This window comes from Eschscholzia californica, unplaced genomic scaffold, assembly GCF_041429995.1.
Source record: "Eschscholzia californica isolate CP2 unplaced genomic scaffold, dmEscCali1.0.p SCAF_3, whole genome shotgun sequence".
Classification (NCBI taxonomy): domain Eukaryota; kingdom Viridiplantae; phylum Streptophyta; class Magnoliopsida; order Ranunculales; family Papaveraceae; genus Eschscholzia; species Eschscholzia californica.
In genome coordinates, this window is record NW_028238420.1 from 42,555,873 (window position 1) to 42,576,383 (window position 20,511).

At 35.8% G+C, this 20,511-nt stretch overlaps 4 protein-coding genes across 8 annotated transcripts; 3 read left to right on the plus strand and 1 right to left on the minus strand.

Moving 5' to 3' along the window:
- The first annotated feature begins 1,637 nt into the window (after nucleotides 1-1,637).
- On the plus strand, nucleotides 1,638-5,775 carry LOC147550494 (putative methyltransferase PMT19). Of its 3 annotated transcripts, none has more exons than XM_086669695.1 (6): nucleotides 1,638-2,411; nucleotides 3,267-3,458; nucleotides 3,920-4,217; nucleotides 4,432-4,824; nucleotides 4,909-4,986; nucleotides 5,111-5,775. In XM_086669695.1, exons 2-6 carry the CDS (start codon nucleotides 3,293-3,295, stop codon nucleotides 5,319-5,321), a joined length of 1,146 nt encoding a protein of 381 aa, XP_086525821.1. In that variant the 5' UTR covers nucleotides 1,638-2,411; nucleotides 3,267-3,292; the 3' UTR covers nucleotides 5,322-5,775. The 3 variants fall into 3 exon arrangements, with proteins under 3 accessions (XP_086525821.1, XP_086525819.1, XP_086525820.1); XM_086669693.1 differs by having other exon boundaries at nucleotides 1,642-2,411; nucleotides 3,248-3,458; XM_086669694.1 differs by having other exon boundaries at nucleotides 1,652-2,411; nucleotides 3,248-3,458; nucleotides 4,432-4,808.
- Nucleotides 5,776-5,785: 10 nt separating this feature from the next.
- On the plus strand, nucleotides 5,786-8,908 carry LOC147550495 (uncharacterized). Of its 2 annotated transcripts, none has more exons than XM_086669696.1 (5): nucleotides 5,786-6,236; nucleotides 7,330-7,373; nucleotides 7,490-7,799; nucleotides 7,883-8,370; nucleotides 8,661-8,908. In XM_086669696.1, exons 1-4 carry the CDS (start codon nucleotides 6,188-6,190, stop codon nucleotides 8,209-8,211), a joined length of 732 nt encoding a protein of 243 aa, XP_086525822.1. In that variant the 5' UTR covers nucleotides 5,786-6,187; the 3' UTR covers nucleotides 8,212-8,370; nucleotides 8,661-8,908. The 2 variants fall into 2 exon arrangements, with proteins under 2 accessions (XP_086525822.1, XP_086525823.1); XM_086669697.1 differs by having other exon boundaries at nucleotides 6,231-6,328.
- Nucleotides 8,909-10,544: 1,636 nt separating this feature from the next.
- LOC147550496 (glycerol kinase-like) lies at nucleotides 10,545-13,243 on the plus strand. The gene is made up of 4 exons (XM_086671260.1): nucleotides 10,545-10,958; nucleotides 11,065-11,286; nucleotides 11,496-12,477; nucleotides 12,868-13,243. The coding sequence occupies exons 1-4, from the start codon at nucleotides 10,795-10,797 to the stop codon at nucleotides 13,114-13,116; spliced, it is 1,617 nt and encodes a 538-aa protein (XP_086527386.1). The 5' UTR covers nucleotides 10,545-10,794; the 3' UTR covers nucleotides 13,117-13,243.
- A 939-nt stretch (nucleotides 13,244-14,182) lies between these two features.
- LOC147550497 (uncharacterized) lies at nucleotides 14,183-20,096 on the minus strand. 2 transcript variants are annotated; one of them, XM_086665257.1, is made up of 4 exons: nucleotides 19,770-20,096; nucleotides 17,745-18,092; nucleotides 15,053-17,360; nucleotides 14,183-14,493 (listed from the first exon to the last, which is right to left on the minus strand). In XM_086665257.1, the coding sequence occupies exons 2-3, from the start codon at nucleotides 18,074-18,076 to the stop codon at nucleotides 15,056-15,058; spliced, it is 2,637 nt and encodes an 878-aa protein (XP_086521383.1). In that variant the 5' UTR covers nucleotides 18,077-18,092; nucleotides 19,770-20,096; the 3' UTR covers nucleotides 14,183-14,493; nucleotides 15,053-15,055. The 2 variants fall into 2 exon arrangements, with proteins under 2 accessions (XP_086521383.1, XP_086521384.1); XM_086665258.1 differs by having other exon boundaries at nucleotides 19,164-19,775.
- Between the last annotated feature and the right edge of the window lie 415 nt (nucleotides 20,097-20,511).

Consider the following 20,511-nt stretch of genomic DNA (forward strand, 5'->3'; position numbering starts at 1 on the left):
CCACTGAAAGCACCACCTCCTCTGAAAAACCACCACAGAACACACCACCACCACCACTGAAAACACCACCAGACTCGACCACCACCACCACCACACCCTAAATCAGACCGCGCCACCAAAAATCAGATCGCATCACCACGAACGAAATCCTATAACAGATCGCACCGCTATAAACTAATCTTCGTTTAAAAATTAAATCAAAGTTGTTGTATGATGCCCATTTCTCTTTCTGTAAGACAACTTCAATTTGGTGAAATGGAAGAAGAACCCCATGAAGAACGAATAACTACCATCACACCAACGCCTCTTTTTCCCTTCCTCATCACTAAAAGACGAAGAAAGATTGTAAAAGACAAAAGAAAATTTAAATTAATACTACAATAGGGGAACTCTCCTTCAAGTGTGAAGGAGATTCCAGCGAAGGGTCCCTCCACCAGAATCGATGATCTGGTTTGGTACTCTATACAAAAGACGGTTTTAGAGAGAGAGAGCATTTTTTGGAAAACGAGAACCTTCTGTTTTTTTGTAGTCTTTTTTTTTTAGTGAAGAAAAATACCATTTGAGTACAATTTTCTTAAAAGGGAGATTTTATAGGGCCCCCTCATTTTTCTTAAAAGGGCCCCCTTAGTGATAATTTACCAAGTAAAATGGTTCATGGGGAGGCCTTTTAACAAAATTGGGGAGGCCCTATAAAACTTCCCTTTTCTTAATGACCGTGTCCATTTAAGTACAATTTTATATTCCAATAGTAGTTTCTACAAAACAAAAATAAAAAATACAATAAAGGGTCAAAAAGCCATGTTCTAGAGAGAGCGTGTGCAGCGGAGGAAACGGTTCCATTCTGTTACTCATGGTGAATCAGACAGTTTTGGGCGGCGTACTAGCAGTTACAGGAGGTTAGTTCTATTTTCACAGTGGTTTATTGGATTTTCTTCGGGATTTCAATTAATTCATGGTCTTGAGGACCTTTGATGATGGTCTTGAGGACCTAAAATCTTAGTCTTTTAGAGAAATCAGTTCTAGAGAGAGAAATCAGTTCTAGAGAGAGAATAGAAACATGGGTTTTTCAAGGATTAGTGTTTTGATGATGATGATGATGGTGGTATTGGGTATTTCTATGGTGGAAAAAACAAGAGCACAAGGAGATTGTACTTCTGGTTTGATACCTTGTGCAACTTTTTTGAACTCAACTAAACCACCAGTCATGTTGTAAACCGCTTAGAGAAACAATAGAAAAACAACTTCCATGTTTATGCAAACTTTACACCTATCCAAATTTATTATCATCTATGAGTATTTACATTCGAAGTTCTTAGATTTTACTTATGTAACTCTCATGTCGCTGAACAGAGAGGAATTACTATTTGCCATGTAAATCAGTGGTTTAATCACTTATGAATGAAAAGGGTTTCAATGGTATAAAAAAAAAAAAAAAAAGTACACTTTTATAGTAGAAGGGCGATTTTGTAATTTGGCATTAGACACCATCATTTACCCGCCAAGTAGTTCTAATACGTGTCACTGGTGTCAGTACGAATCTTCATTTATCTACCGTTAGATCCAAATACACCTTTTCATCATCATCATTAGGATGGGGTGTCGCTAAAGACCCCTAATTTAAAATAGTACTACACTATAATACAGTAAACTTTTTCTGGTTTTCAGCAATCACCATTAAAACTCTGCGAACTCCAAAAATAAATCTGAAACTCACCACCATCAAAATCCATCTAAACATGGCAAGTCAATTAACCCCCAAACTAAACCCACTTAGAAAAACCCTAGTAAAACTGTTTCTTCTCACAATTTCATGTTCCTTTTTCTACTACTTAGGTTCATACACCAACAAAAATCAAATTACAAAACCCTATTCTCAAACCCCTAATTGTCTTCTTACTTTCCAAAAATCAAACCTTTCAAAATTTCTCTTACCATCTTCACCAACTTTAGATTTTGAAACCCATCATAGAATTTCTTTACCCACAAATGATTCTTTCACTTATTCAAAAGATTTCTTCAAATTTTGTCCTAAAAATTTCACTGATTACTCTCCTTGTCATGACCCATTAAGAGAACATCAGTTTAGTTTGGAGAAGAAATTTCATAGAGAAAGACATTGTCCCAAGAGAGAAGAAGTAGTTAGATGTTTGATTCCAATTCCAGATGGGTATCAAACACCATTTAAATGGCCTGAGAGTAAGAAATTTGCTTGGTTTAGAAATATACCTTCAAAGAAATTAACAGTTTATAAGAACTCTCAGAATTGGGTAAGATTGGAAGGTGATCGTTTGGTTTTTCCTGGTGGTGGAACTTCTTTTAGATTAGGTGTTAAAGATTATATTGATCAGATAAAAAAGGTGATTCCTTTGAAATCTGGGAGTTTGAGGACTGTTCTTGATATTGGGTGTGGGGTGAGTAAATTTTCTTTTATATCTTTCTTTGCTTAAATTGTTAGTATTTATGATTCATAGGATTTGAAAATTCTATATTTGCATTGCCTTTAATTTCAATTTGATTTTGAAAGCCATGTCTACTTTGAGTAGTTTTTGTCTTTGAACTAGTTTGTGGTGATATTACTCTATTAAATGTAAAAAGGTTCATGGACAAAGAAACAATATAAAAGGATTTTAAGGAGGGATGTACAAAAATGTCATGTTCTTTTAGTGGGGCGAAACACTAGGTTTGCGAAAATCCTTATCCTTAGTCCTTGCTCTTTCCGGCAATAAAAATAAGCCCGTTTCAAAACCTATCTGCAATGAGGGAGATGACCTAGATATCATATTCTTGGTTACTAGAGTACCCTTTTTCCATGTGGGATTATTCTCACATGCCCCCTCATGTGTGGCGTTCTTTGAGTCTAACACGTGTGTTTTTTTGTTGGGTGACATGAAGACTATCACGTGCGGGCCTAGCTTTGATAACATGTTAAGTTTGTGGTCAGCCAACTTAAAACTAATTACAAACCCGGATTATATCAAGTATTTTCGCAAGCTTGTCATACTTTGGGTCTCTGTCGCTCATTAACTTCTATGTGAATGTTATTCTTCTTTTCCGTGTTTAGGTCCCTTCTATGTGAATGTTATTCTTCTTTTCCGTGTTTAGGTCCCTCGTATGCGTATCTGATTTTGTCACATTTTCATAGTTGTTGAGCATAGTCATTATTGCAAATTTAATTTGGAAAAAGTAATGCTTCATTCACTTTATATCGGAAACCTTAGCAATTCATCCTCAATTATTCACTCATCAGGTGGCGACTTTTGGTGCAGCACTTCTGGACTTTAACATCTTGACAATGTCAGTTGCACCTCGAGACATACATGAAGCTCAAGTACAGTTTGCACTGGAACGAGGACTACCAGCCATGCTTGGAATACTAAGCATTCACAGATTACCCTACCCTTCTAGGTCTTTTGATATGGCCCACTGTGCTCGATGCTTAGTTCCTTGGACTAAATACGGTAATTGGAACTCAACTAGTCAATTCTGAATCTTTTTTGTTACGACTGTTATTCCCGATCTCATATCGAATAGGTCTGGCAGTAACCTGTTTGAATCACTCTACCCCTTCCAATTCTGAATCAACGACCTAAGAATAGTTTTTAGCTTTCAGTGAAATAATAAATAAATAGAAGTGAAGTAGTAAGCAATTTAGCTAATATTACAGACTTTTCAGTTTTCTAGATGGGAAAAATGGCCAAACATCCTAAGCCAAAATATTTTTTTAGGCATGGACATAGTTTGTTAGGTTTGGACATTGTTTGCGTAGGAAGCACAAGCCCAAAACAGCGTTGACATGTCCTTTTAACCAAGACCAGCAGGAAATTAGGTCTTCAACATTTCTATAAAATTTCTTTGAACATTCCGCTCCAGTATCACTTTTGATATTTTTTAACATCACCTTCTGATTTGAAAAAATTAGGTGGGATGCATCTGATGGAAATTGACCGAGTTTTGCGCCCTGGTGGTTATTGGGTCTTGTCTGGGCCACCTATCAGTGGCAAAATTAGCTATAAAGCATGGGAGAGACGTCCACAGGATGTGATACAAGAGCAGGCTGATTTGGAAGATCTTGCGAGGAAATTATGTTGGAAGAAGATTTCAGAGCATGGTGCCATTGCTATATGGAGAAAACCTACTAACCACGTTCATTGCATTCAAACCTCAAAAGTTCAGAAATCTCCTCAGTTTTGTGATGCAAATGATCCTGATGCTGGTTGGTGAGTTTTCCACCATCCAATACTACATTTCGCTAACTCATTTGAATTTAAAATAGAGTTGCTGTTCAAGTTCCGAAAAATCTCTTTGTGGGTCATCTAGACTCTCGTCGTGCACGTGTCAAAAAACTCTTACTCCTTTTTTCACGATATGCTATTTTACGTTCCTTCTTACCTCTATCCCGTTTATGTGTGCTCTAATGAAAGTCTCTTGCAGGTACACGAAGATGGAGCCATGCATTACACCTCTGCCAAAGGTTAAGAATTACAAAACCATATCTGGAGGTGCTCTTGAGAATTGGCCTAAAAGGTTAAATGCCGAACCACCAAGGTTTAGGAACGGAATCAGTAAACTGATGAAAATCAGAAGTTTTAATGAAGATAACAAGCTATGGAACCAGAGAGTTTTCTCTCACTACGGAAGAATTACTGAATCTCTCTCTACTGGTAAATTTAGAAATATTATGGACATGAATGCTGGTTTAGGAGGTTTTGCTGCTTCACTTTCCAAATACCCAGTTTGGGTTATGAATGTAGTTCCATTTGATGTGAATCCCAACACTCTCGGTGTGATCTACGACCGGGGACTTATAGGTACATATATGAACTGGTAAGCACTACTATGAGAAAAGTTTACAGTATTTGATCTTTGTTCCGAAAAAAGAGAAAAGTTTACGTGCTAATTTGCTTGTAGGTGTGAAGCGTTTTCGACATATCCACGAACATACGATTTGATACACGCAGATAGGATATTTACCATGTACAAGGGCAAGTAAGCTTTCTATCTCCTTGTTTCTAAGCGTTCACATAAGAACAATTTGAATCTGTAGCAACTTGTGTTCGAATTCAAATTTCTCCTATCATGTATGAAGTTTTCCTTCTGGTCTTTCTTTTAGGTGCGACATTCTTGACATTTTATTCGAGGTTCATCGCATTCTTAGGCCAGAAGGGGTTGTTATTATACGAGATCATGTTGATATCATAGTAAAAATAAAGAGCATAGCCGAGAGGATGAATTGGAATTGCACGATCCAACATGGCGAAAGAGGGCCTACCCATCCTGAAAAAGTACTCTTTTTGGACAACTCTAAGGCTCTAAGCAAGTAACCCATTCAATGATTTCACTAGATGGACTATACCACGAAATCATTGAGATGAAGCGTACCTTCTAGCTTTAGAGTAAGGCTAGTAGCCGAAGGAGTTGGTTGGGTCTTAAAACCGGGATCCAAGGAAAGGTGAATGCTTTGTAACAAGTAACGCTATATGTACCACATTATCTGACGACATGGCGTTGAAGTTGAAAAGCGGATATGTCCCAACAGCTAATGTTGCTCGAATTGTTCCATATGGTCGTTTTTTTTTCCTCTTTTGTACCCTAAGCTATGAATATCTTGTGATTCTGCAATTCCAGTGCATAATATAGCTCATTCCAAAACCATTTTGATCCCCTTGAAGTTGTTGTTGACCCTCAAAAAAGTGTGATGAAGGTGTTGTTTTTCTTGTTTGTACCTTACGTGGATTTTGTATTGCAATTTTCAATAATGTCCAAACGTTTCAGTCAGTTTGATCGTGGTTTTCTTTTTTGTCAGAATCTGACTCTTCTAGCACATCTGAATCAACAAACCTAAATTTAAACCGACTCAAGTCATTCAGATGAGTCAGACATCATGAGTCAGACAAAAGCAAACAAATCATGACTCAGACGAAAGCGCAGTTGATGATTTTGCCGTTAGAATGTGGGCGCCCATAGCAATTGTAGTGGTGTCTATAGAATCTCCTTAATCCTCTTTCTCTCTCTTTGTTCTCTTTCATGTTTCTCTCTCTACCGTACATTAATGGAGGACGCCCGTTCTTATCTGCATCAGTACAGCAACACCGCATGAGAATCTAAACCCTAGATATTTCAACTAGTTTCATAACCGTTTAACCTAAAAAGGGGAAAAAGGGAAAGACAAAATGTTATTTTTATCATCATGGGAAAGAGGAAGAGAAAGCTTGGCCGGGGAAAAACTCTCTCTTCAGGTGTGCATTTGACCAATTTTTATACTACAATTTTTGCCCCAAATTCATTTTTCCAAGATACATGATCATGGGTAATTTGGAATGTGATTAGGGTTTGTTTTTTTCTGCTATAACCTATTTATTTTAGTTCTTAATCAGGGTTGTTTGTTCTGCTATGATCCATCTAATTAAGGTTTTATTTGATTGTTTCGATTCGAATTGGAATTTAATCTTAAAGCTTTTGCTTGTCAAAATATTTATTTTAATGTTTAAGGCTGATTATTGAGGAAGACACCTAATAATGATGAAATTCGTTCTAGCCTTTGGAGGATAATTTCATGCTTATAGTACTTGAATTCATACAATTTGATAGTAAAAATCTTGTAATTAGGGTTATAAACATTTTTTTTTATTATCATGAGTAGCAAAGAATGATAGTTATTTCAAAGAGAAATCTTGCTATCAAACTGAATTGGAATTCGTTTGAAACCCATCAACAATGTACAACATCACAAAATTGACATAATTGGAACCTCAAACCAATCCGTGTCCATGTTAAATAGTATAGCATTCGAGTAGTCTTATACGTTATCGCTATTGATAAAGAAGAGTAGGATGATTTTGATGTTAAAAATCCATATTCTGACAGTCTTATACGAATAGGACTCGACTGATTCTCGGCGATTTAGTAGACTTCCCTTGATTCTTGAATGCTTAAAGTTGATAAGCTCATGCCTTTAGACATTAATGGGGAATTCGTCGAGCATGTTACAATATATGGCATTTGATTTGGAAATTGATGAACTTTGCCTAGCTCCAGTTTTTGGATAGTCGCCTATTCCAGTAGTACTTTGGGTTATCATCTCATATTTGTTTTTATTTTGAGTATATGGGACTGTGTTTTCTTCTGGTCGTAGACATCATTTGCTCAGAGGGTCTGTGACTCTTTAGATGGGATTGCACACTTTATCGTAAAGTGAAAATTTTATATTGTTGATTCATCGTTGTAGTTGGTCATGTTCACTGAGTTGAGATTAGTATATGCTTTTATATATGCTTTTATTTAGTGAAGTCCTTAGTATGATAAAAAATCTTTCACTATTTTGAATTTCAGATACCAAACCATGCTTGTTCCCGATGGATGCTTCATCGGAAGAGGTTAATTGCTCAACTATGCCTTCACCACTCCTATTTGATTCTTATCATTTTTCTTACTTGCCAGTGCTACTTTAATTTGCTTCTGTAACATCCTAAGTGATTTGCTTCTTCTGCAGAAATCTTCCACATTCGTTTCACCGGGTGATGCAGATACTGGAAACCCTCATTCATCTGTTAAGAATACCACAAATAATTCAATGAAGCCAAATACCCGTTCCTCCGTTACAAATTTCCAGAACGGTATTAGTCGTTCGATGTTATTAAGACGTTCACGTAATCACCCTAACAATCAGTTCTCTCATCGAGCTTCAAGTAGCAATGCCGATGCGTTAAGCTTTCTGACCAAGAGTCCTATTCCGATATTCGACGAGAGATTCTTCTCCAAGTTGGCTAATAGGTGGTACTCTCAATCTGGATGTCAAGCAGGTAAATCAGTGTTTACTATTTCACTGTTTAGTTCTCTTGTTATTTTCATTTTCAGATCAATTTTTTTCTTTTTTGATTTACAGAGAGTAGTGGAAAGGTTTTCTACGAGCCTGAAAGAATTAGATCGAGTTCGTTGGTAATGGATGCAACATTACACGATGTCGTTAAGATAGTGTGTGGAATATGTTTGAGAGTACTGAAACAAAAACCTTATAACGAAGACGATACAGAATGTTCTAGCGAACTCTCTATCGTGGCAATTTTAGTCTGTGGTCATGTTTATCATGCAGATTGCTTGGAGGAAAGAACATCTGAGGTGGATAAATGGGATCCCCCTTGTCCAATTTGTATGGAGTCTGTTCCTTTCTCAAGCGGATCCACCATAAGAGATCGACTAGAAGAAGATAATTAAACAGTTTTATATCCTTAGTAGCTTAGACTGATGATTGATGAGACTACAACGATGTGGAATTTCTTTTGGCGGATTTCGACTCTCAGACTGTTATACTCGCTGCTTGTTGGAATACTTTATGAAGGGGAAGAACGATTTACGAGTCGGAGCTTCTTCAAGGTAATTGCTTTCCAAGTATGAATGGTAGAAATAAGTTATTCTTCTTGTATACTTAAAAAAGAAACAATTTTTTGTTCGAATCAAACATTTCTTGTCTTGCCCTATTTGTGAACACTATACCTCCTGCTCTTAGTAATTGATTTGTCTGAATTTATTCAAAATTGTCACAAAGTATTGAAATCTTAGTTTTATATGTGCTCGTTGGTAATTTTGGAATGTAGTTTCGTTTATATTGCTTTGCTCGAGTGTTATTAATTCGTCTTCTCCTTTGTTTGTTGTTATTTTTGCAGAGATGAATTTCAGGAAAGCTTTTGGGTGTATATAACGTCGAAAATGTTCAAAAATATCATTTAAAAGCACACGCATCGAGAATTTATGTATTTAGAGTTAGCAGATAAATGAAGAGCTTGATTTTAGAAATGTTTGAAAAATATCATTTGTGAGGAAGTTAATGATATTGACTCTTTTAATATTTTTGTTTGAATGAATGTTATATATCTTATGCTTCTTATAATTGAGCAAATTATAATTTTTGTTTGAATGATTGTTATATATCTTATGCTTCTTATAATTGAGCAAATGATTTGGTAGTTGAGTTATGGTTACGTTGGTTCACCTATTTTTGGTCTAATCTGGTTGGCTATCCAACCATTTAGGTACTTAAGATCTTGACTTAATTTATGACTTAATGACCCACTCAGGTAAAATAACAGTCTAGATAGATCGTAGTCAAATTTTAAACTTTTTTTTTTCTTCTAGTGGAGGTGAGTCGCAAAGTCATAAATTAAATCATTTTTTTTCTTTTAGTGGAGGTGAGTCGCAAAGTCATAAATTAAATCATTTTTTTCTATCATTGTAGTACTCCCCGATACGATCATAATTGTTTACTTGGGCCCGCTCGTGATTGTTTGCTAGCCCACTATCCTGACTATTCTAGAAATTAATTAGTTTTTAACCCACAAAGTCAATAATTTGTTGTAGATATATACACACATTAAATCAACATTTCGACAAAAAAAAATGCACATTGTTATAATTGTGTAGTCAATATCAGCCCATTAGATAAGATAAAAATAAAAACTATTCCTCAAAATAGATTGGAGGAAAAAAATTTGCTTAGGTCAGGGCCCAATGTAAATACTTTCTATAATAGAAGCCTGTGTTTTTGATTAAGCCATGTCTATTAATAATGTCTTCTTTTTTGCTGAACCTCTTGTACTGTGTTTAATTATATAAGGGTAAAGAATGAACTTGGAAGCAGGGCGGAACCAAGATCTCATACAAGGTCGGACAAGCGGCAAGCCTAAAGTCTATAAAGGAGAGTGAGAATTTGAACCAAAATGAAAATGAAAAAACAGAGCAAGGAGGCAGGCCCAGAGATTCGAATTTATGTCTCTAGACTGGAAGCATGCAAACTCCACCGCCAAAACTAAAACAATCTATTGTAGATAGTGATAACTTAGTTTCTATATGTGGAGATCAGGACGGGCAACTGCCCAGCCTGGTCTCCACATAGTTCCGCCCCTGCTGGAAGCATTAATCACCCAATCGTGATGTAATTTAATTGTATAAGGGTAGTGATGGAAGCATTAATTACCCAATCATAATGAAGTTTGTAGATAAATAATTTTTCTGTCATATTATTTTTGTCATTATAAAATCGTCACAATATTTTTCTATTTTTTAGAAAAGTAATTCGTATTCTTTTATGTTTTCCTCTGTAACTATCATCATGTATATTTCGTATAATTAGTGTTGTTTTTGTTGTGGGTATCTCTTATGAATATAAATTTGTTCTCATGGGGAAAAATATTACGGTTGGATCTCTCATTAAACTAAAACAAAAAAAGAATTAGAGAATGATGGAGTAGTAAAGGAGACTCAAAAATAAAAGTAAGAAGTCAAAGGACTTAATCATACAAAAATTAGTACCAAGGACATACTTCTAAATAGCAAACATTGTTCACAAGAAACTTGACCTCACCATATAAAGGTAAGCCACGTAAGTCAACATAATTTGCTTAAATGAAGACAATTGGCATCTTTTTCTCAAAGTCAAACAAAACCAACTACCCAATCTAAACTACACACGTGGATAATATCATCACCGTTAAAATCCGTAAGATCTAGTTCCAAACAAAAACCAAGATCTATGGAAAGATAGGTCAAAAGATAAACGTCACAAATAAATTAAAAAACTTTCTCTCTCTAAAAAAAAACAAAGAATAGCTTCAATCTTTTAACTATAATTAAAATCTTACCTAAATTAAGAAATTTATCTTCTCGATTTCAGGATATACTTCAATTCTACATTCCCAAGAAAATTTATCCCTGTCTTTCTGATTTAATCATTCATTCTTCTCTCTCTCTTTCTTTCTTTCTCTCTCTAAAAATCTGTGGAGTTTGACAGAATTTGGAAGAAAAATGGATCATGTTGGAAAAGAAGAAAAAAAGTCACCCAATGAAGAGATTTATATTGGGTCTCTTGATCAAGGAACAACAAGTACTAGATTCATCATTTATGATAAATCTGCTAAAGCTATTGCATCTCATCAAACTGAGTTTACTCAGTTTTATCCACAAGCAGGGTAATCAAATTCAATTTTTATCAACCCATCTCTTTTACTTTCTCTCTCTCTCTAGAATTAAACTTTTTTTTTGCTTTTTTTTGATTTGTGGGTTTGTTTTGATTAGATGGGTAGAACACAGTCCAATTGAGATTTTAGAAAGTGCTAGACTTTGTATGGCAAAAGCATTTGATAAAGCAACTGCTCAAGGTCATAATATTGATCAAGGATTAAAAGCTATTGGAATCACAAATCAAAGAGAAACTACTCTTGTTTGGAGTAAATCTACTGGTTTACCTCTTTATAATGCCATTGTTTGGATGGATGCTAGAACTACAAGTATTTGCAGGTAATTGATTTGCAGGATTTAAAGATCTGGGTATTGTTTATTTTCAGAATTGATCAAAACCCATGTTTTAGATTTTGTGATTATCAACTGTTTGATATAATAATTCTTTGATATTCATAGAAGAAACCTATCTATTTTTTTTGTTTGCCTATTTTGCTATTTTTGTTTCTGAATAGAACTTTCTGGGTGTTGTGTGGTTATTTTTGTAGGAAATTAGAGAGAGAATTATCAGGAGGAAGAACCCATTTTGTTGAAACTTGTGGATTGCCAATTAGTACTTATTTTAGTGCACTTAAGCTTCTCTGGTTAATTGAAAATGTTGATGCAGTTAAATCAGCTATTAAATCAGGGGATGCTCTATTTGGAACAATTGATACTTGGTTGATTTGGAACCTAACAGGAGGCCCGGGCCTCGATGGAAGCCTGCCGGGTTTACATGTGACAGACGTGTCGAACGCGTCTAGAACAATGCTTATGAATCTCAAAACCCTAAGTTGGGATCAACCCACATTAGATACTTTAGGAATTCCTATTGAAATCCTACCGAAAATCATTAGTAATTCTGAGGTTATTGGTGAAATCTCAAAAGGATGGCCAATTACGGGTATTCCAATCGCAGGATGTCTTGGAGACCAACATGCTGCAATGGTAGGCCAAGCCTGTAAAAAAGGCGAGGCAAAGAGTACATATGGAACAGGTGCTTTTATATTATTAAACACGGGTGATGAAGTGATCAATTCGAAACATGGGTTATTAACTACACTTGCTTACAAACTAGGCCCGAATGAGCCTACCAATTATGCTTTGGAAGGTTCAATTGCTATTGCTGGTGCAGCTGTTCAATGGCTAAGAGATAGTCTTGGAATAATTCAGAGTGCTAGTGAGATTGAAGAGTTAGCTAAGAAAGTCGAAAACTCGGGTGGTGTTTATTTTGTTCCTGCTTTTAATGGTTTATTTGCTCCTTGGTGGCGTGACGATGCACGAGGAATTTGTATTGGAATCACAAGATTTACTAACAAATCTCACATTGCTCGATCCGTTCTTGAGAGTATGTGTTTTCAGGTTAAAGATGTTTTAGATTCTATGCACAAAGATGCAGGAGAGAAAGGGGAAATTAAGAATGAAAAGGGAGAGTTTGTTCTTAGAGTTGATGGAGGAGCAACTGTTAACAATTTGCTTATGCAAATTCAGGTTTGAATTCTATCTTTTCTTCTATACCTTTGCCTCATTCTAGTACATATCTCCCGCAAATATAAAGCTCGCCCAATTTTACCAGATACTCGACTCTCCTTCCGTACCACATGGAGGACTTATGGTACCGTTGTTTGGTATTTTGGCGATCCGGTATCTTAATTTAGCATACCTACTAAATCTTTAGTCTTTTTTGCTTATAATTTGCCTTTGGCTAGGAAGGAACCCAAGTCCCCAATCTACTTAAATCTTGATTGGTGTTTTGTTAGTCTTAGTTGAATGTTGTATTTGTGAATGAGTTGGTTAATGAAGTTTCATCCAAGAATCATCAGATTTTATTGATTACTTGTTTGACTACTATCTGATTTTTGTAACCTTATTGATTAACAGGCAGATTTATTAGGAAGTCCAGTGGTTAGACCATTTGACATTGAAACAACAGCATTAGGAGCAGCTTATGCTGCTGGATTAGCTGTCGGAGTTTGGACAAAAGAAGATGTTTTCAACGATGAAGGTAAAGGAGGCGAGAAACCAGTTGTTTTCCAACCCAAGTTGGATGAAGAACATAGGAAGAGAAGAGTTGAGTCTTGGTGCAAAGCCGTCTCAAGAACTTTCGATTTGGCTGATCTTTCTCTGTAATTCTCCAATACATTCGCCGTTTATTGACTTTCAATAGTTATTTTTCTTACACGCAATTTCATTTTTTAACAATTGAACACCATGTTCGTCTTTGATGGTAAAGAAGCATTTATCTTGTTGTTCTGAATTGGAATATTGTACTTTATTCATCATTTATGTTTGATTCACATAGCAGAGGATAAAACTGATAACAGTTATAGTTTAGCTTTACTGCGATCAGGTCGGGGAATTTAAAAACCTTTCCCCTCTCTAAAGTTTGAATCCAAATAGGACGACTAAAATTAGATTGTGGCTGAAAATCACATCATTTGTCTATTGTATGAAATTCTATCAGTTTTTGCTCAACTATAGTTTTCAGATAGAGAAAGATGGCAAATTTTGAGATAGAATTCCACCTTAAAAAAATCGTTTATATTTGAACTCTACATGATGTGACGCTGCTTACGACGAGCCAGAGCAAGTTGATCCAGCCCCCTTCCCCACGAAGGAATTGGAATATCGCTACTTCCCCTTACTGTACTGTCCTAAGCAGGAGAGAAGGATTAAAAACCTTGTGTGAAGGAAAGGAAAGGCTGTCAGAGTCATTGACCCGTCTTCCAGAAGGAGCTGCTAAGGAAGAGAATACGGAGGAATGCGATTTTTTGGTGGCTATCGTATATATATAAGAGAACGGCTGCTTTTAGGTGTTTCCTCTCCGGTGGTGATCCCACTTTCGAAAGAGAGTCTTGACGTAGCTCCGATAGCATGCAGACGCAAATGGAGACAGATATATAGAAAGTGTGCAGTGAGGGACCAAGAAAGGGTATCCGCTAACCCTACTAAGACTAATATAGGCTTATATATTATTCCTTTGAGAGCCTTGTCTTATCCCCTTATGCAACCACTGCTGCAACCAGATAACGCGCTAATACTCCAAACCTAGTTGAAGCTATGACCCAAACGATAAACATTATAATATCCAATTCCGTAAAGCATATAGTCAACACAAAGTTGCACATGACTTCGAATTGGTATAGCAGTATTGACCATCACTACCAGACCACCTCCGCTACAAAAACCATCAGCGTCAAGGAATATGTCAGTTGATAAATAAACATCATACGGAGTAATATCCAGCAAATGTATATGGTTCAAGTTACACAAAAAGGTGTATAACAGTTAAATCAGTCTCATACGCAGAAAAAAACATTTGAAACAACAGAAGGAGCATACTGAGTTCAAATTTCTCCCATTAACACAGTAAAAGGATAAGTTATAAACAAGATTTTGGACTCTGAAAGACATAAATATTAGAGGTCTTGATTTCGGATCAGCTGATACAGACTTCCTGTTGGAGTTGACATTCCAAGTGCTCCTCTCGCAGTAAGAGCCCAGTACCTAACACAAACGAACAAGACATCAAATAAAAGAAAATTATAATTCTGCAGATAAGCAACCATGCTAGAATTTCATGGCATAATAACATTCAATCTAGTTATTCCATACAAAATTCAAGCTGAGAGGGTTTACCAAATTATCATAATAAAAAATTGATCGATGATGAAGAGCATAAAATCAATAAAAGATCATTTCATTTTAGGAGTGCCACGTAAATGAAGATTGCAGAATCTAGGATCATCATTCTTTCAACTAAGTTGGGGGTTCATCATACAGATTTATTCTATACATAACGTAAATCACATGTGTGAAACTCATGGAGAAGAAAAAGTTTTTTTCTATGTTCAAACAATCACTTTATTCGACCAGACATTACAATGAAAAGAAATCATGTAGAATGGTATAGAGAACTGAACATTACTGTGTACTCGTTTAATAACGGATAAGAAAATAGAAGATCGATTTAAGTTTCTTATGTTCAAGGTAGACAAGATTTTAATCTATCCATGATTCCATATAAACACTATAAAGGGAGTCAAAGTAAAGAACCTAAACTTACAAGTCAAGACTCTATTATTGAATTGCATGAAGTTTTGCTGTGCCCTTCTTCGTTGCACCTACTGCAACGACGCCGTTTTTTTACTAACTTCGGGAACTCGGCTTTCTTCCTCTTCAGTTGCTCAGGGGTTCGAGTACGGGGAGGCTGTACTAGTATCTCATGATTCTCGTCTGCAGTTTCACTATTCGTGATCTTCTCTATCTCCGGCAAAGGGTTTATCGATTCTGAATACATTAACTGTAGAGCCTCAATTGTGAAGTACCTAGAACAATAATCATAACAATTTTTACCAGTAATATTGAAAACGGCAATTGCATGCGAACAAGGTATGCCAGAAAATTTCCACCATTGACAAGTACATTCTTGTAGGTCCATATTAACGACGTATGTGAAGTTATCGTGAACCTCAAACAAGATCTCCGATGATCTCAACACTCTATGGCCCCGGGCTCTTATCGATTCGTCTTGTAATTTTTCCTCCTTTTGTGGAGCTAGTATTGAAGTACACTTGCTTGGATCTATCCTTCGAGTATTAATCAACTCCACCATCTTACATCTTATCATATCAATCTTCTCTAGTATTGGTAATTTGCGAGCCTCTATTATCCAGTCCTCAAATTCTCTGGCAACATTTATTGTGATATGGTTGAATTGCTCCCCTTTAAACAGATGACTTGCCCAGAATTGTGGCTCACTATTCATAATCCAATCATAAGCTGCTGATGAAACAGATTTAATTTTTTCCATACGTACTGTGAACTCATCAAGTCGGATTGCATGAGCAGCAGCTACGAAGTTCACTTTCAGAGACCCTTTCCCGTTATTACCATGAAATGGACCCTTTATGCTTTGCTTGAAATTCTCTATAAGGTAATACATGGAGTACCCGTGGTGAGCATTCTCAAATACCTCTAGAACTTTTTCACCTAAACCCTTATTTTTATCAGATACAAATGTTATGGTTCGAGATGATGACACTACCGACTTCAATTGCTGAAAAAACCAAACCCAAGAATCTTCATCCTCAATATCAACTATAGCAAATGCTAGAGGAAAAGTGTTGTCATTCCCATCAACGGCATTTGCAATCAACAAAGTCTCTAGGTAATTTGATTTTAATGATATAGAATCGAGAAAGATGATGGGGCGACATCCATTCTCAAAACCATGTAGTGAAGCGTAGAATGAGACAAAAAGACGTTCCAAACTCAAGTCATCGTTCTTAGTCAGTGTAACAACACTACCAGGATTTGCCTCTATCGCCTTCTCACAAAACCATGGCAACTGATTGTATGAATCCTTGTAAGACTGCTGAACTTTTCCCCTATCCATATTCATTCCACGCCAAACCTGTGAATATTTCAATTCAATCCCAAAATCACGACATATGTCATTCACAAGCTCCTTGGCCTTGCTATTTGGGCTATCTCGCATTTTTTCCTTTACTATAGTTGACGACCAATGCTTTGTAGATTGGGACTGAATGGCAGCTTTGCAAGTATCTCCAGATGCGTGATATTTGTGAAACCTTTTTACCCTAAATGCTTTTGCAGCTGGAACCCAGGATGCATAAATTCTCCATGGGCACCCAATACCTCTGCATTTGGCACTTACACGGTGAGTTTCATTCTTTTTTAGCCGGTACATAAAGTGATTTGCAATTGCATATTTTCGCAATACATCACGGAATTCAATCACATCCTTAAACTCCTGGCCTATTTTTCTTATACCATTTTTCCAGGAATACATCACATTATGTTGTCCAGTCCCAACATCGTTAGAGACAGAATCAGAAGGATTATAATCAACTCCCCCGGATTCCATGAACCCATCAGTATCCTCATCAGAAGAAGGTATCTCCTGACCGGGATCATAATCAGAGGACGAATTGGATATATCCTGAACGGGATCTTCATCAGAGGAAGCACTCTTTCGACGTTTGCTAGCTGTACTCTTAGATCTAGTGATTCTTGTCTGTGCTTGTTGTCCAACTTCATCAGCAACAGAAACAATTGTGAACCCATTTGCGCCAAGTCTCCAAGATGCAATTCCCCTTTTCTTCCTAACATCTATGGCATCATTAGTGGTTATTGGAATATCGACAAGTCCGGCAGTACATGGGCTAACGGGGTTAGATACCGGCGTAGCAACATCAGAGGGCCTAGTCATAGTGCCAGCAGGACTCGTAACAGGGGTGGAGACAGAATCCATGGGGACAGCAGTTTCAAGATCAGCAAGGACTGAATTAATCACATCGGCGGCAGTTTCAGGTGGAGCTTCAGCAACCACTTGAGTAATTTGATTCGGCCTGCAAAAGTAACACAAATTATTATTTTTTAAATCTGAACCTGAAAATGACTTAACTTATATGCAGTTTACATCCATGACTTCATGCATATTTTTATCTCTTCAATAAAATCAGATATTTTTTTAATAAAATCAGATTTTAAAACAAGTCTTCCATTCAAATTCAGATATATTTTATAGTTGAAAATTTGTGCGTTGAGACAGAAAATTGCTTGATATCTAAATCAATTAGAGAGACAAAAGAATAAAGAACTTCATTATTAACATACAAAATCACTTTAGATTTCAGATTCAAAATATAGAAAAGCAACCACTACCCAAGTCTACAATGAGATATCATGTAAGGCTTAAAGATCAGCGGAAACAACATCGGGACTTCAATTACCTGTTAGTGGGAGTTTTAGGTTTTTCCTTTTCCACCACAAAAACGTCTGCTGATGCTGAATCCCCATGGAAATCAATCATTCGTTGAAGGTCCTTATCATTAGATAGAGTAATCAGAGTCTTTCTATTACCAGGGAGGAAGTACTTGACAGAAATACTGTTTATGTCAATATTACACATGTTGGCAAGTTCTAACTTGATATCATCCAACCGGCTCTCAGAATTAACATCTACAGCATGTGCCTCTCCACCATTATATGACAAAGTTCCATCCCTTTTAGGCACAAACTTTCCACCAGACTGACAAATCAGTATTAATGTTTGCCCGGCCATGGTCTCGCATGAAAGGCTAGAAGGATATTATCAGCAGAAAATTAGAAAGACGTACAGATGGGAAATAAATCAATAATGTGCAAAATTAGTTTATTTTGTTTGGTTATTATTCAGTAGTGAAGTTCATTTATATGCAAATGTATGGAAAAGTAAGTGAGTATAGTGTTTAGTGGGTAATTGTTTTAATATTATAAACGGAAGTTATAACATGTACCAATTTATGAAAGAAAATATAAATACTCTTACATGTTGTTCAACTCGGGTATTTCCCTCTCAAAACCCTGATATATTTCTATTTCTTAATACTGAGGCTAATTTCTCTCGAACAAAAATAAATCTATCTCGCTATAGTGTAAATGACAAAGAAAATTAAGTTCCTAAATGTAAGACGAAGTGCAGAGAAAATAGACATAAATACATGATAGCTGGTTCAGGGATATGCATAAATGCTTATAGTTTACTCAATACTAAAATAAGCTCAAGCAGTTAAAAGAAATAATAGTTCACTCTAATGAAAAAATGTGTTCTACCAAGAACATTACACATATGAAAATCAGAAGAAAAACGAGTTTCAAAGAAATAACAAGAAACAGAATCCAACACAACTTTTTGAGCCACCACCCATCAGCGGAAATTGTTAGCATAATTTTATCTAGATTATGACTATGATCTCCTTATTGAAATTTGAAACCTCAACCAACACTTTCCACCATACATTTAGTAACCTTCAAGAGGACTAGATGAAAACTGTTTCATATTTATTCGCTCCTGTAATTCAAGTAATCAACCACAGAACTCTTAATTTTTGGTCACTTTTATCCTAAAAGACATTATCGTAAGCTAAGTCCTAGTCACTGATTACAGTTAAATGAACCGATGTATGAAGATGATGCAGTGTGGATAGGATAGTGATGCATGTGAAATTTTTTCAAGGTCATAGAAGTTATTGCCTTCCGAATTTGTCTATCCTTTTAGGCGTAGCGACCTAACCTCATTTGATTTTAAGTATGGTTTTAACTAGAGAGTTGAATCCAATTCAGGATCAAAATGGAAACTGAGTAAAAACCCACAAGGTACGGTGAAAAACCTTGAAAAACCCTATAAGCAGTCCGAATCAAAACCAACGAACTTGAAGATAAAGTAAGGAAATTTCATGCATTTGCCTCATCTCAGACCAGTCCCTCCTAAGAGATTTTTCTCACTCGAACATCAAAACATTCAGTCGAAAAATTTATTCGCATCACCAAATCAAATTTAGATAAAACCCATGAACATGATGGACCCAATCACTACGATCATCCAAACAAAAACAAAACAAGGTTAAAGATTTCTCAATTGTGTATAGTAATTAATGCTTTTACAGTCAATTCAGCATATTACTATAGCTAAAGGAAACATAAACAACTGATTTGACGATAAGTAGCTGGTATCATATTATTGTGAACCCAAAAGGTCAATTTGAGAAGAACCCTAATCAGATCTGCTGTAAAAATAGATGTATCTCCACAATCAGATCAAGTGTTCAAATCAATATGTAAAATTGACTCGATTTTTGCATAATCTAATAAAACGTGAATCTTCAAGTTCGTCAACAGAGGAGAAGCTAAACGAAATTCAGAGTGTTCAACGGAAATTTGTCAATTTTTTTCCTGAAAATAAGATCCAAAACCCTGAACTTTGATAGAGAACTTACAGTGTTGGGAGAAGGTAGCGGCAGATTGAAACCCTAAAAATTGGGGGTCTTTTCGAAATTAGGGCAGAAGAGAGAGAGGCGTAGAAGAAAATGAAATTGAAGGACCTAGAAGAAACGTTAATAACGGGCTATTTTGGAATCTTAACAATCTTCTTTCTTTTGCCGTGGGCTTGTAGCCCAATACCATCTAAATCCTCTTTAAGGGTTATTTATCATGACCCATTCGCCTGTTAACATTTTTTGTAGTAATATTGTTTCATGTCAGTTATGTACATATTCTTTTTATCGAAGTCATAAGGGAAAAGTTATACAAAAAAATACATGCCCGAACTGAAAAATACTCAAATTTTAAAGCAAAGATAATGATTTTACGTGCCTCAAACTTACTTTATCCAAAAGAACTATCGATTTTAATAAGGCGAGTTGTTGATGACGGATTGTAAATGTCAACGAATAATAATCGCAGGAGGTAATTACTAGAAAGGTCAAAAAATGAGTAGAAAAACACAAAACATTTGAAAATTATTATTCAGGTCAAAAAGTGTGCAAATACTATAATACCCTTTTTTGTCACTTTGTGTAACTAAATTCTTTTATTTTTCTTTAAATTTTAAATCGATATAACTTTTGTTTGAGATGTCGGATTTCTATAAAAATTATATATTTAGAAATGATTTTTCATTAGCTTTCTAACAAGATCCACTTTCAATACTTTTTTTCAAAAAAAAAAATCCAGAAAAAA